Genomic DNA, 13,941 nt, shown 5'->3' with positions numbered 1-13,941 from the left:
ATACAAAAACATCAAGTTAAACCATGAACACATATCCCAACCAGTGATCAAGCCCCTACTATGTGCCAGACACGTTAGGTGTTTTACAACTATGGTCCCATTTCCTTAATCCCTTGGGCGCCCATGAAGTGCCACTTTTCCTGTTAGTGCCACATCCCTGATAAGGACACAGAGGCGGGAGAAGTGATGTGGCTTATCCAGGGAGCCTACAGGGAGACATAGGACCATCTGACTCCAAAGCCTGGCATCTCTGCTCAGTTCTGCACAATACATTATCCTCCCAGCAGGCGATGCAGAGCCAGCCTTCCAGGGAGAGAATTAGCAAGAGAGAGAACACGCCATCGGGCCGGAAGGCATCAACCCTACGGAAGCACTGCCCTGGGAGGGCTTGTCAGTGGAGTTCGAAAAGGTGTGCGTATCTGCACTTAGGTTGCACCAAAACCCAGCAGTGGCTGGTACAGGGATGCTCTCACGGCGGGCGCTCTTAAACACAGCAGGCCTCTCCGTGCTGGGGTCCTGCAGGGCGTCCCCCGAGGATTCTATGTTCTCTGACTTCCTGTGCTCGCACCTCACAGGTGGCAAATATGGGGCTTTTCTCCAAACATTAGAGCCTCAGTATTAGCTCACCCTACAGAGGAAGCCAGACAACATATGCCTCTGACATGGAGCCACGGAGCTATGATTTGCGGGGGCATGCAAGGAGGCTTTTCGGGGTCCGCCTAGAAACTGCCATTCTCTCCAGAGAGCCCACCTGGGGCCTCACACGTGCTGCAGAGCTTGGCTTAGGAAGCCCCAGGCTCTGAAACCCTTTGGCCTCGTGGAAACCACCAGAAGGCTTCAATAGCAGGTGCTTGAAAGAAGGCAAAAAGCAGTCCTTTAACTTCTTTAGGTACCGGGACTAGTTGACAAACGACCCCACGAGATGGAGGCCTGACCACCTACCATCCCCCCCCAGAAAGAAAGCCTTGACAAGACGTGCAGGAAGACCGTCCAGGTCGGGGCCTTAACATGGCTACTCCAGGGGACAGGCCTGGAGACAGCTGTGGAGACCAGATGGGGCAGTACTTTGGGGCCACCCGCCTCTTGAAGACCCACTCCCTCCAGGAAGCCATGAGCTTCCCTCCCACCACCCCCATCTGTCAGGAAGGAACGTTTTTGGAAAACCACTTCCTGTTTTAACAATACTTCATGAAAGTAGACTTTCAGCCAGTCAGATTAGCAAACTCCATGTGAGGCTCTGGAAGGAGAAATCACTTTAGGCCTCCCCTCCTTCTTCCCTCCCCCCTGAACACACACACACACACACACACACACACACACAGTTTTCCAGATGGATGCAGGCTGTCTTGGGTGGTTCTGAAAAGAAGAAGTATAACGAGTAGCTTGAGGCTTAGACATGGGGCGGAAGGGAAGACAGGAAGCAGGTTCTGGGGAGGCGGGGCCTGTAGGTGTATCAGCCTCGGGCCTCTCAGCATCCCCAGAATGTCCCCAACACCCCGAGTCTCTGGGAAGAGTGCAGGGCCCCCGAGGCGCCCAGGCCAGGGCCACCCTCATTTCTGACTGATCACTCAGAGTGACGGCTTCGTGGGCAGAGCTTATCTGGCTGGGCTAGGAAGCGTGACTGAGAAGGGAAACCCTGAGACTGCTGACCGCAGGCCGGTCATGGGATGGCCTGGTGTCCACGCCAAGAACACTTAGCAAAAAAGAAGAACCGGGTCTCTTGAGTTATTCTGGTACATTTTCCAGAGCTTGGTTAACCCTATTGCAGCTCCTGTTGGGACAGGGTGAGAACATCCCCCACTGGTGAGGCCGCATGGGTCTGGGACCCTCGGTGTGACCTGGAAAGATGGTCAGCCGCTCTCCTACCAGACTCTACAGACTCTACCAGAGCAGCTGCCCCGCTGTGGACAGCAGCCGTGCCCAGCGCCCAACCCTGCCCCAGACGGTGCTGGAAAAGGATCCCCCCTGGGCCCGTGTGATGACTCCCGGCATCAACCTGAGGAATGCCCGTGGGAGCGTGTACACCCAGGTCTGCTTCCCAGACACCCCGCAAGCCCAGGACCTTCCTCCCCGCCTGGCAGTGCATCAGCCACAGCGATGCTCAGCAGAAGTCAGCACTCCAACGCTGCTCCCAGGAAGTGCACGTTTAGGAGAAGCAAATTCCCTTTAGCATCAGTCCCAGAAACAAAAATCAACCCAGAACAAAGGCAAAGGCATCGGCAGCCCATGCTCCGAGGAGCGCTCCTCTCCACGTTCTGCCTCCTCTCCCTTATCCAATAAGCGTGCTTTACATTTTTCCATTGGGAAAATAAAACAAAACCTTTTACCCACATCCCCCTATAGTTAATGACTTCTTACTGAAACATCTCAAAAGAAAAAAAATGTGCATTTGTGTCTCCACTTTCTCCCTCCCACCTGCTCCCCAGCCCCTGGCTTCCGCCCACCCTGCCAGCCCACTGCCGTCCTTCTCCTGGACTGCTCTCTGGCCCCTGGCCCTGCTCGGTGCCGCTGCCCTCTCAGGATTCCCCAACACCTCCCTGCTTCTGTCTCCTTCACCAGCTCCTGTCCCTCTGTCCCCCCCACCCCCATAAATTCTGGGGTTTCCCAAGTTCTGCCCTAGGCCGCTCCTGTCCCTCTGTCCCCCCCACCCCCATAAATTCTGGGGTTTCCCAAGTTCTGCCCTAGGCCGCTCCTGTCCCTCTGTCCCCCCCACCCCCATAAATTCTGGGGTTTCCCAAGTTCTACCCTAGGCCGAACGCTTTCCTAACCACATACTCTCCCAAGATCTCAGCCCATCCCTCTCCCCGAAGCTACTGACCATGTAGCCAACTGATTCCCAGTAATGTGGGCTTGGATGTCCCACAGACACCCCACACCTAACGCCAAGGAAAGAAGTGGGCCCCTCCTGGCAGGGGGGTCCTGCCGTCTCTACTCCAGGAAGCCGGGAACAGTGATCCCCCAATGCCTCTCTCACCCCGCACCCTGCTTGTCACTGAGTCTTGCTTATCTTGCCAGCCCATTCCCCTCTGTCCCCATCACTCTGCCAGAGATGGACAACGGGACAGGACACATAAGGAAATTAAAGGATCAAGCCACTACCTTCATTAATATCAACTTCAGAAAGAGAATGAGGCAAAGAAAATGTCAAGTAAATGATTTGAGAATATTTCTGAGAACAGACTCAGGAAATGGAAAGCAGATGGAGGGACAGCGAATGACTCTGCAGAGAGCAGCAAGGAGAAACCTAGGCGCCTGCAAGGTTGGTGAGGGGAGGCGGCAGGGCTGGGGATGCAAAGAAATGTCCCAAAATGGCAGGAACTCAGGGGCATCTGGGAACCTAGGCAGGAGGGATGAAGAAGGCAGCAGAAAGAAGCCATTAGACCCCCAGGTCCCGACCACCAGCTCTGAGCAGTTATCCACGCCCCACCCCCGAGAGCCTGGAGTTTTCTTCTCTAAAGAAATTGACTCAGGGAAGCTGCAGACAGAGACACGAAGGAGGGCACGGAAGAGATGCCAAACCGAACACAAGGGTTAAGGGAAATTCCGCACACAGACATCCAGCAAATTTCTCCCAACCCAGCTGATTGGAGGTATGTTTAGTTTATAAACACATCGGGGGACTTGCCTGGTGGCGCACTGGTTAAGAATCCACCTGCCAATGCAGGGGACATGGGTTCGTGCCCCGGTCTGGGAAGATCCCACGTGCCGCAGAGCGGCTGGGCCCGTGAGCCATGGCCACCGAGCCCGAGCGTCCGGAGCCTGTGCTCCGCAACGGGAGAGTCCACAGCAGTGAGAGGCCCGCGTACCGCAAAAAAAAAAAAAAAAAAAATAATAATAATAATAATGATAATAAAAATAACAATATAAGAACATCTCCCAGAACTACAAATTTCCAGATTAAAAGGCTCCACAAAATGCCCCACACGATGAACGAACCTCACCCCGCTCTAAGCCTGTGACTGTACAGTTTTAGAATACTGGTGGTGAACAAGCAAAGAAAACAAAACAGCTTACATGTAACATACTGATTCTTAACAAAAGTGGAAGATAATGGGACAATGTCTTCAAAATTCTGAGTGAGTTTTAACCTAGAATTCAATTCTATGCTCCATCAGATTATCCATGACGCAGGAGAAGAGGAAAAAAGTAACATTTTCACTCAATACGATTCTTTAAAGGTCTACCTGCCATGTACCCTTTCTCAAGAAGCTGTTGCTGGTCATGCTCCACCAAAATGAGGGAGTGACTCCAGACAGATGAGGATCTGGGTCCAGGAGGCAGGGGAGGGACAGAGGGAATGGCCACTGGTGGCAAAGGAAGACAGGGGGGGTGCCCCAGTGGGTGGGGTAGTCAGGGGTCCCCGGGAGGAGTCCCCAGGGGAACTCGGACTGCAGAGATGATCTGAGAGACCTGTGTAACACCGTATCGAGAAACATTTTAAAGGGCTATCTGAGAGTATAAAAATAAGAAAAGCAAAAAATGGTCCAAGAAGAAAAAAATGTAATCATAGCATCCTCTTTGGCTCAGCAGCAAACAGTAAACAATAAAGTTTTAATAAGGAAAATGCAGTAGACAGGGGTGTAAAGTAAGTGAAACCTTGGTTACAGTAAGAAGACAGTAGAGCACGTCGGAAAGTTACACAGTGAGGCAGGAAGGAGTGGAGATGCCGGGCAGGCCCATGCCAGACCCCAGCCCACACCGCGAGCAGCTGAGCTCCTATCCGGTCCCGCCTGGACCTGGCCAAGACCACGTCAAAGGTCAGAAAGACACAGCCCAAACCAGAGACAGAGTGAAACCTGGAGGGTGCTGAGGGAATGAACCCTTCTTACTGCATCTGCTTGTGAACTGAATGACTTCCATATAAGGAACACTCATCACTTTTGGATTTTTAAGTAGTTTTTTTTTAAATAAAGAAGATGGTGTTTTAGCCTTTCAGAAAAACCTTTACGATTACTTTAAATAAGGACATCAAACACTCTAAAACCCTGGATCAAGTTTTAGTGTTAAATAAATACAATAAAATGAATAAATACCACAGACCCCTCCCCCCATAACTGTTAACTCTAAAACACTATAAAAAAGCATGGTACTATTATATTTAAATATCAGTGCAAGTTGCTCTCAGAGTTATGATTATCAGACATGTACCACCCCACCACTTCCCCACCCCCACTCGGTTTGGTTTTTACAAATCTGTACGAGCCACTGTATCCATCTTAATCCTTGTTACACAGTAAACAGGCCCAAATACATGTGCAGATGAATGAATGAATGTGAATGAATGATTCAGGGACAGCCAAAGAATGAACACCTTCTTGGAGCTTTTTCTGAGGTTTTATAAGACATATAGGTTGCTTTATGTTAAAAGATAGATGGATCTCACATGCTAATTCATGGGGAAGAGGCTCTTCATAGAAAAATGTTAAACCACAAAGAAATAGCAAAGGGAGAGAACTGCTTTGAAAGCTGATTGTGGAATATGAACACCTGGCAATTACAACCCCAGGAAGGGAGGGTGGGAGGCATCACCCTCCCAACTTCCTAGAGCCCCAGCATCCCCACCATAAACACAGAGCGTTGAGACCCTCCCAAACTAAAGGGCTGCTTTTCTGTCTGCCAGGGGGCAAAGCACAGACCACGGAAGGCAGCAAAGACACAGCACCAGTCCACTGTTTGGAGCTTCTGAGAATGCAAAGCCCCAACAGAAAGGATGGCACGCTCCTCCCTCAAGTCCACCCCTAAGGCTGCAATTGCAGCTCAAGGTGAGCAAGAGGGCGGGACCCTACCCACGGCAGATACTCAGGTGTCAGCTGACCTAAGTGGAAATTGGGAAGGAAACAGCGAGCCCGGCACTGTCCTAGGCACACAGTCCCAGTGGGGGAGAAGACAGACAAAGATCACAAACCTTATAGAGCCTGCATGATAGAGGGAAAACCAAATTGTACAGAAGATAAATAAATTATACAAGGTACCAGAGATCTGGCTGGATAATGATAGTAAAAAATGAAAAAAAAAAAAACAAAAAACAACCAGCACAGGTCTTATTTAAATAGATGCAAAAGTGAGATTTGCATCAATCCCACAACTGCCTTAGTTCACTGTAGAGATAAATGGTCCACAAACTTCATGCTTCACCTTGACACCCCGCTTCTCCAGCTGTGGCCCCAGTCTCAGACACAGCAGACCCAGCCTACCCCTCAAGCACAAGCCTCCCGTCTTCTGGTCTTCCTTCAGCTCTTCTCTCCAGGCTTTCCTCCCCACAGGCTGTCCCCTCTTCCAGGAACACTCCCCCCATCTCCAAACTCCACTTAGATGTCAGCTTGAGAGTCACTTCCCCAGGGACCTTCCTGACACCCACTGCCTGTGCTCCCATGAATCCTGCACTTCCCATTTCTGTTCTCGTCACACTTGCCAAGGCTTGTTTAACAAGCAGCTTCCCCTCTAGAGGCCTGTTCCCTAAAGAGTCTCATCTGTCTTGTCCCTGTGTGTCACCCATGCTTTTCACAAGGCCTGGCCCCGAGCAGGCGCGCTGCAAAGATCTGGCAAAAACTCAACTGAACTGAAGGGCACGTCAGCCTCACGTGCAGTGAAAACGACTGGGCAGCTCATGGGGCAGGTTCAAGTCCCAGCTCAGCCGCGCGGGTACCTCAACTGCCTGATTTGTACACTGCAGGGGTGGCTGGCTGACCTGTCAGCCCCTCTAACCTCCAACACGCAAATGAAGGCAGAGAAATGGACATCTGTCTGCCTGCTTGACTCTGAGCTAGGGTTTTAGGGTGAGGCCGGATGAACCCATTGCCCAGGCCAGCATTTATTGACAGTTGTCCCTGGGCCCTGTGCTGGGTGCTGGGGGCAAAGGATTGCAATGGGCATGCCTGCCTGAAGGGGCACAGCCAACACCTGAGACCATTCACCAGCCCAAAGGGCTCAGATAAAGTCATCCAGGGTCAAGAAGCAGGAAGGAAGCAAATGCCCAGCATCATGCCCGGGATGGCTTTCTGGGCTGACCTAGGAAGTTCAGCTCAAGGGATCTTGGAATCCATCCTTGCCCCGACAGAGGGGAAGGTGACAGGGCGAAGGTCACACTGCTCCATCTTGGGGAAAGGGTGTCTGAGGTGGAAAAGCCTTTGAATAAACCAAGGAGTGACATTTTCTGCAAACACATAATGGCTTTTGGCCTCATGGATTCCAGCTTTTGGAACCAGAGGCTTAAAAACTGGCAGCCCACAAGCCACATCTGCCCATGGATATGTTTTTTTTGGCAGGCAAGGTTTTACATTTTTAAAAAATTAGTTCCATCATTTATAAAACTGGATGGTTTCACATAAGAATCCAAATGTCCAGCTTCTCTGGAAAAACAGGCAGCATCAGACTAAAGATGCGAGAAGATGCCTTAGGAAGCAAGGTCCCTCAGGGTTCTGGGGCAAGGGTGGGCAAGCGAAGACCTAGGTGGGTAGAACCCAAAGCAGGGAAAGTTCAGACGGCCACAGACCCCAAAGCGTTCACTGCCAAAGTCAGCTAAACAACCAGCTACAGCCTCTGGAGGCAGGGCAGGCCACCCCCTAATGGCCCCAGTCCCCACCACTCCCTGCAGCCTCATACAAAAAACCTCACTCGTGCACATTATTACCGGCTCCTGTAGGCATTTAGCCACTAACCTCTTAGAAATACACAGGCATGAGCCTCGTAAACACACCCAATCCACAAGCCTCCTTCCCCATAATCTCCTCCACCACCCCAACACCCAACCTCCAGTGGCAGAAAATCTGGTTGGCATTGGAGCTAAAGGCTACCTCCTTCAAAGAGCACACATCCACCTCCACCCAGGAGAGCAGTCAGAAACTTTCTACGTGGGATGCCTGCCAACTACAAGGTGTTTCGTAAAGATATACTGAATAATTGACAATCCATCTGATGTGCGTTGTGCTTTTATCACCACACATCTGCTTTACGGTGTCCATAAAAAACACAGACATGTCAAACTCTGGGGGAAGCATTCACACAACTTATTCATGAAAAAGAAATCATACTCGATGAGAAACTCTCAATGACTTAAATCATTATTTTTACTTTAAACATTTGTCCATTTGAACAGCTCCATTTAAAAATAGATTAACAAGGCGTCCCTGGTGGTACAGAGGTTAAGGCACACGGGTTTGAGCCCTGGCCCGGAAAGATCCCACATGCCATGGAGCAACTAAGCCCATGAGCCACAACTACTGAGCCTGAACTCTAGAGGATGCAAGCCACAACTACTGAGCCCAAGTGCCACAACTACTGAAGCCCGCGCTCCTAGAGCCCATGCTCTGCAACAAGAGAAGCCACCACAATGAGAAGCCCGTGCACCGCAACTAAGAGTGGCCCCCGCTCGCTGCAACTAGAGAAAGCCCGCGTGCAGCAACGAAGTCCCAACGCAGCCAAAGATTAATTAATTTTTAAAAATAGATTAACACACTTTTTAAAAGAATTGTTAATATTTGATCAATACCACATAGGCTATTCTGAAGCTTAAATCTTCCCCAAAATCCAATATGGATCAGATTTCCCTAGGCAATTTCAAAATTTATTGGAAAGGCAAATATAACTTTATAAGGAGAGAAGAAAATTACCAAGAATGTGATTATAGAGTAGAAGTACCTGCTTTTTATCTTGTGTTTTCTTAAAATCTTCACATGCTAGCCAAAATAAAACATTTTCTTCACTGAATTCCTTTTTTAAAAATTCCTGTGGATGAAAAGAAGAAAAAATATCAAACAGTATTCTACTTAAAAAACAAATAATGCATTTCCCTTCAAGAACTAAGTCAAAATTCAACAAATGAGGGTGTTCATTCACCCTGTAAAAGCTCCACCCTGAAAACATAGTGTATGTTTAATGTTAAAGCTGGAATTTCATATGCATTTGAACTTCAAGGGTTTGACACTCTGAAAAAGAGTAAAAATGAAGTAGGAATCTACTCACAATTCTCAACTGACGATAAATTACCAAAAAGTAAATTAAAGTGGAAGATATGTTAGTTCCTTCCAGACGGTGTTTAAACAAAGTACATTCCTTCAAAATCAGGCTCATTTTTTTAAACAAAAGAAAAGAAAACATACTAAGCATGTCTAAAAATGCCACAATGAAAACTATTTCAAGCTGGAGGTGTGCTTTCTTTTGGCAGATGTTGGGGGCTTAGTGGCACAGCCAGCTATCCTGCTGTGCACAGAAAAGTTTTCTCCCCGAGATCTAGACGGCGCTCTAGATGGTGGTCCTATGTCCAGAAATGCCTGCTACCCGCTCCTTGGAGTCTGCTACAGAGACCAACAGCATCAGGGCTTATCCTGGCCTGACCCAAGACTTAAAAGACAGAAGTCAGTGGGACTCAGGCAGATACAAGGCATTCTTGAAATTCACCTGTGCTTCTTCTGACACTTGGAGTTTCTGCAGGCCATTTCTAGGCAGTCCCGACACTTCCCCACCCACCTGCTCTCCTCTCTGAGTTCATCTTCACTTTGCCAGCTGATGTCCAGCCTCTTTCACTCTGTTAATATGTATCCTGAGAATCCCCAACATACAAGTGAACAAACCTTCACATCAGAGAGACCCAGACCACCCCCTCCCAGGTGTCACAGAGCTGGAAATTCTTTGTAGATTCTGCCAATGAGCACAGTACCTCTTCCTCATCACCCCACCCCGCTCCCATCCAGCTATATAAAAACCAGAAAGAGGGACTTCCCTGCTGGCGCAGCGGACAGGACTCTGTGCTCCCAATGCAGGGGGCTCAGTTTCAATCCCTGGTCAGGGAAATAGATCCCACATGTATGCCACAACTAAGAGCTCGCATGTCACAACTAGGGAGCCCATGTGTTACAACTAAGGAGCCCGCCTGCCGCAACTAAGACCTGGTGAAACCAAATAGTTAGAAAAAAAAAAAAAGAAAGAAACAGTCTGTGCACGCCCCTCCGTGCTGCTCCATGACTGCCCAGGAAAGCATTTCCATCTTGGTCATGACAGGTGAGAAGTTCTGCTTCTCAAGTTGGGCCAGACAGTGTTAAAACCTGGCCTGTGCTCCACCCACAGGCTTCTAAACTTCTTGGTATGTGCGTCCAGCCCGGTGAACAACGAAAAAAGTCAAACCCTAAATCTTTTCACGCCTTCCGGGTCTTCAAGCAGGTTCTCCAGAGAAGCCGCCCATTTGTCTGTGCTCTTGGGGTTCTGGTGGCTGCTGCTGGAACTCCCATCACTGTCGCGGATGTCTGCAAAGCAAAGTTTAGACTGTGTATGTGGCCCAAAGATACTGTCATCTTATAACGGGCATTATGGTCATCATCATCACCATTATGGCTAAGATGTAATAGTAAGTTATATGCCAGAATCTACTCTCCATGCTTAACACAGTGAATTCATTCTAGTCCTGACAACAACCTTATGAAGGGCGTGCTGCTATTCCCTCCATTTTACAGATGCAGAAAACTGTGGCTCCGAGTTAAGAAGGGACTTGTCATTTCCCAACACTCCCCATATATCCTTCCCCCACCCACGTGTCCACTGGCTGACCCACAGGCAGCCTTCAAGTCTCCCTCAAGCCCTCCTCCCAGGGACCTTGACTCAACAGCAACTCTTCCCCCGTTACGTTCTGTGCACAGTCTCATAATTATCCTGCTGTGTTGTGACTGCACGACCGGCACTCACCAGTCTGAAAGCTCCTCTGCATCTTGATCTTGTATCTCCAGCAGGTAGCTCATTGCCTGGTACATAAATTAAAGTGTGTACCAGGGCCGGGACTAGGGTGGGGAAAGGGAGGCACTGGCCAGAGGTGCAAAATTTAAGGGGGTGCCCAAAAAACTCAGGCATCAGGTAAATGAGGTTTTCGTGCAATATTCTGAAAAATCAAAATTAATGCAAAAAATTCCATAACGAGCAAAATACCAAAAATTTAAATAAAGACAGGATCATTATAGCTGATTTTTCCTTGTGCCTCTCAGGCTCCAATATGTCTCGGTGGGACGCTGTTACAAAGGGCATAGGCTAAATGAATCAGTGACTTTGCACCTGCACATCTGCTGTACTTTCTTACTCTTACCTCTAAAAAGAGCCTCTTGACTATAGGAAAGGGGACGGGGACCTCCAACTAACACACTCTGGCTACTTGCCTGAAGGAGGAAGTAACAACACAAACACACCTCATCTACAGAATTTGGCCCCTTCCTGGAGTCAAGGGAAAATCCGTGGAACGTCACTTCGGATGGGCCCAGGTTCCAAAGCCAGTTTTGCCAATTCGAACTATGTGAACACGGGCAAAACTCTGTGTAAGATGAAGATAATCCCCCTATCTCTTGGGGTTATCAGAAGGATTAAAGGAGGAAACACATCAGGCACCTAGATGCTCACAGTGTACCCTCAAAAAATATTAGTTCTTCTCTCTGCTTCCTTAAAATAATGATTTATCAAGTGAACTATTTTTATAGCTAATACTTCTTTTCTCCACTGCTTTCTTTTTTTTTCAAAGTAGAGACATGTCTCTCTAAAGAAAAGTTTGAATCTGGGAGAAAATAAACTTTAAATTAAGAAATCAGCAAAACAAATCATTTTAAAAGGACAAATTTTAAAAGTCTTATGACTATTAATTGCTGCAAGTAGCTAGGTGGTCATATGGTTTCAAATGTTTTTGGAGGAAAGCTGTATCAGGATATGTCGAACATGGAAGTAACTCAGCTTCTGTGATCTACTGTGTTCTATTGGAGGTCAACAAACATATTAATTTCTCAAGCAGCTGAGACTCGGTCTCCTAGCATCTGGGAAAACTACCTGGGTTCTATACACTGATTGGCTGATTTGGGCTAAATAAAGCAGAAGCACGATGCATTGGTGATGGAGCACATAAGAGAGTTGTTTGGGACAAATCCATTCCTTTACTTGAGAGGCAAACTCACTCAAACATCACAAATGGACCTGACACTTCTCTAAAGTGAATCTTCAGTTCGCGGAGATTAAATTAGTTCTCTGCTCTCTTTGCAAATGTTAAAACGGCAAGCTTCTGAACACTGCATTTCTTCCCAATGAAGTATAAATCAAACTAAAAGATCATTATCGTAAGAAATTTCTGCAACAGGGTTCATTCTGCCAAGCGTTTCACAGATTTACTCCCTGTTCTCTACCCAAAGAGTACAGTTGGACAGTTTACTCCACTCCCCTAGCAGATCTTCTCTTAAGTAAATAAATTACAGACACAAGTTCGCTGTTCCGGAAAAATCGTAGGTAGCCAGAAATTTCTCTCACCATTGCAGAACAACTGCTTTGGCTATAACTTTTCAACCTTGGCCTGTAGTGATGCCAAAACTCTTGATGTTCTTTTCAATAATAAACCAAACCACATTTGGGTTTTCACGGCCTCACTGTCTTGCAAATAAATACACTTGGTGGATTCCCATTTAGCCAATAGAGTGCTCTGGTTAACTAGGTCTTCTGGTTAACTGAGAGATAAGATAGCCATCCCCACCGTGAGACAATTGCTCCCTCACTCCCCTCTTTTATTTCATACTCTAGTCATTTTGCATATTAGGTTTCTGTGCTGGCTTTCGTGTGAACAAAAAGTTTTACAACTCAAAACCCACTCATCTGATCTAGTCTCCTTATTTAACAGACTGAGAAATAAAGGTCCAGAGGGTAAGGTGACCCAGCTAAGGAACTGCTGGATGGAACCAGTACTGGGACTTAAATATGCGGGCAATTGTCCCCACCAGGACCACCTCTATGGAACCCCAGGGTGCCTCGGAACACAGGAGTTTGCAGATGGGTGGCCCTTCCTTTCAGCTCCCTCCTAGGCTACCATTTCCCTTCCATCAATGTCATGAAATACATCTATGGCTGACACTGTTACAGAGGCACAGAATTTTCAGGGCTGGCCCAGAAAGCATACCAAGACACAGAAAGTATCTCCATAGCCATGGTTATTAGTTTCGGCTTTGGTGCCACGGATAAAGAGAAATTTCTTCTTGCCCTTCTGCTCACCTTCTGCCCTAGCAGTCCTTTTACTATAGGAATCTTCTACTCAAACTCTACTGCCATGTGTTTTCACTTTTCCAGAAATACTGACTTGAATTTTGCCAAGACTTCCGGATTGTCTTTGAATTTTGATTAAGGCCTTTGGCTATGCCTTTTTTTTTTTTAATCCTTCTTGATTGGTATCAATATAGATAGATATCTCTAGTTAGAGCAACACTTGCAAACTCCACTCACTTAATGATGTCTCTCTTTTCCAAGTCATTATCCCCAACCTCCAATGAGACTGGCAGAGGTCCACTCCATTTGGCAATGCCCTGAGAGACTGCCCCCTAACCTGAGGCATTTCCATTTCTCAGGATCCTCGTCGGTACAAGTAGACTTCCCCTATTTTCCGATGCATGTAAGTAAGGGCTTCCTAAGACAACGAATTATTCACAGTGTGCTGGGTACTATTCCAAGCTTTTTCCATGGGTTAAATCATTCTGTTCTCACAACGACCCTCAGATGTGCTTAGTATTATCCTCACTTCACAGATGAGGAAACGGAGGCACAGTAACTCGCACGGGGCACCCAGCTAGAAACGGGGAGTCACGGTCCAAGCCCAGGTAGTCCTGCCTGCAGAGCCCAGGTCAATGGGCTGCCATTGTTAGTTCTGATATCTGCTGATCTTCACATTCACACAAGCCAGAACATGACGGCCTTGACAAGAATGATAACACTTATGTGTGAGAAGACTGCAAAAACGAAGAGTCCAATTCCTTGCAGACAAAAACCCACCTACGGCTGGGCCAGAATCATCCAGCACATAAGCACAACGGGCAGACGCTTTCCATTTACGTTTACGCTGTTCTGTGTGGTAAAAGCTGTCATTTCAAAGCCGGCACAGCATCCAGGTACAGAGGGCTGAGGCTGGCTGCTTGCAGCACGTTGTGTGATGCATTATTTATAGATGCC

The 13,941-nt window shown here is 47.9% G+C and overlaps 1 protein-coding gene across 1 annotated transcript in view; it reads right to left on the bottom strand.

The window, feature by feature from the left end:
- Window positions 1-13,941, bottom strand: part of RGS10 (regulator of G protein signaling 10) — a 35,326-nt gene that overhangs the window by 15,007 nt on the left and 6,378 nt on the right. The window contains exons 2-3 of the mRNA XM_065894608.1: window positions 10,120-10,238; window positions 8,638-8,724 (exon numbers count right to left, since the gene is read on the bottom strand). Of these exons, the coding sequence (XP_065750680.1) occupies window positions 8,638-8,724; window positions 10,120-10,238 (206 nt within the window). The remainder of the gene's footprint in view (window positions 1-8,637; window positions 8,725-10,119; window positions 10,239-13,941) is intronic.

Source organism: Phocoena phocoena, chromosome 16, assembly GCF_963924675.1.
Source record: "Phocoena phocoena chromosome 16, mPhoPho1.1, whole genome shotgun sequence".
NCBI classification, from domain to species: Eukaryota; Metazoa; Chordata; class Mammalia; order Artiodactyla; family Phocoenidae; genus Phocoena; species Phocoena phocoena.
This window is presented reverse-complemented; position numbering and strand designations above follow the sequence as displayed.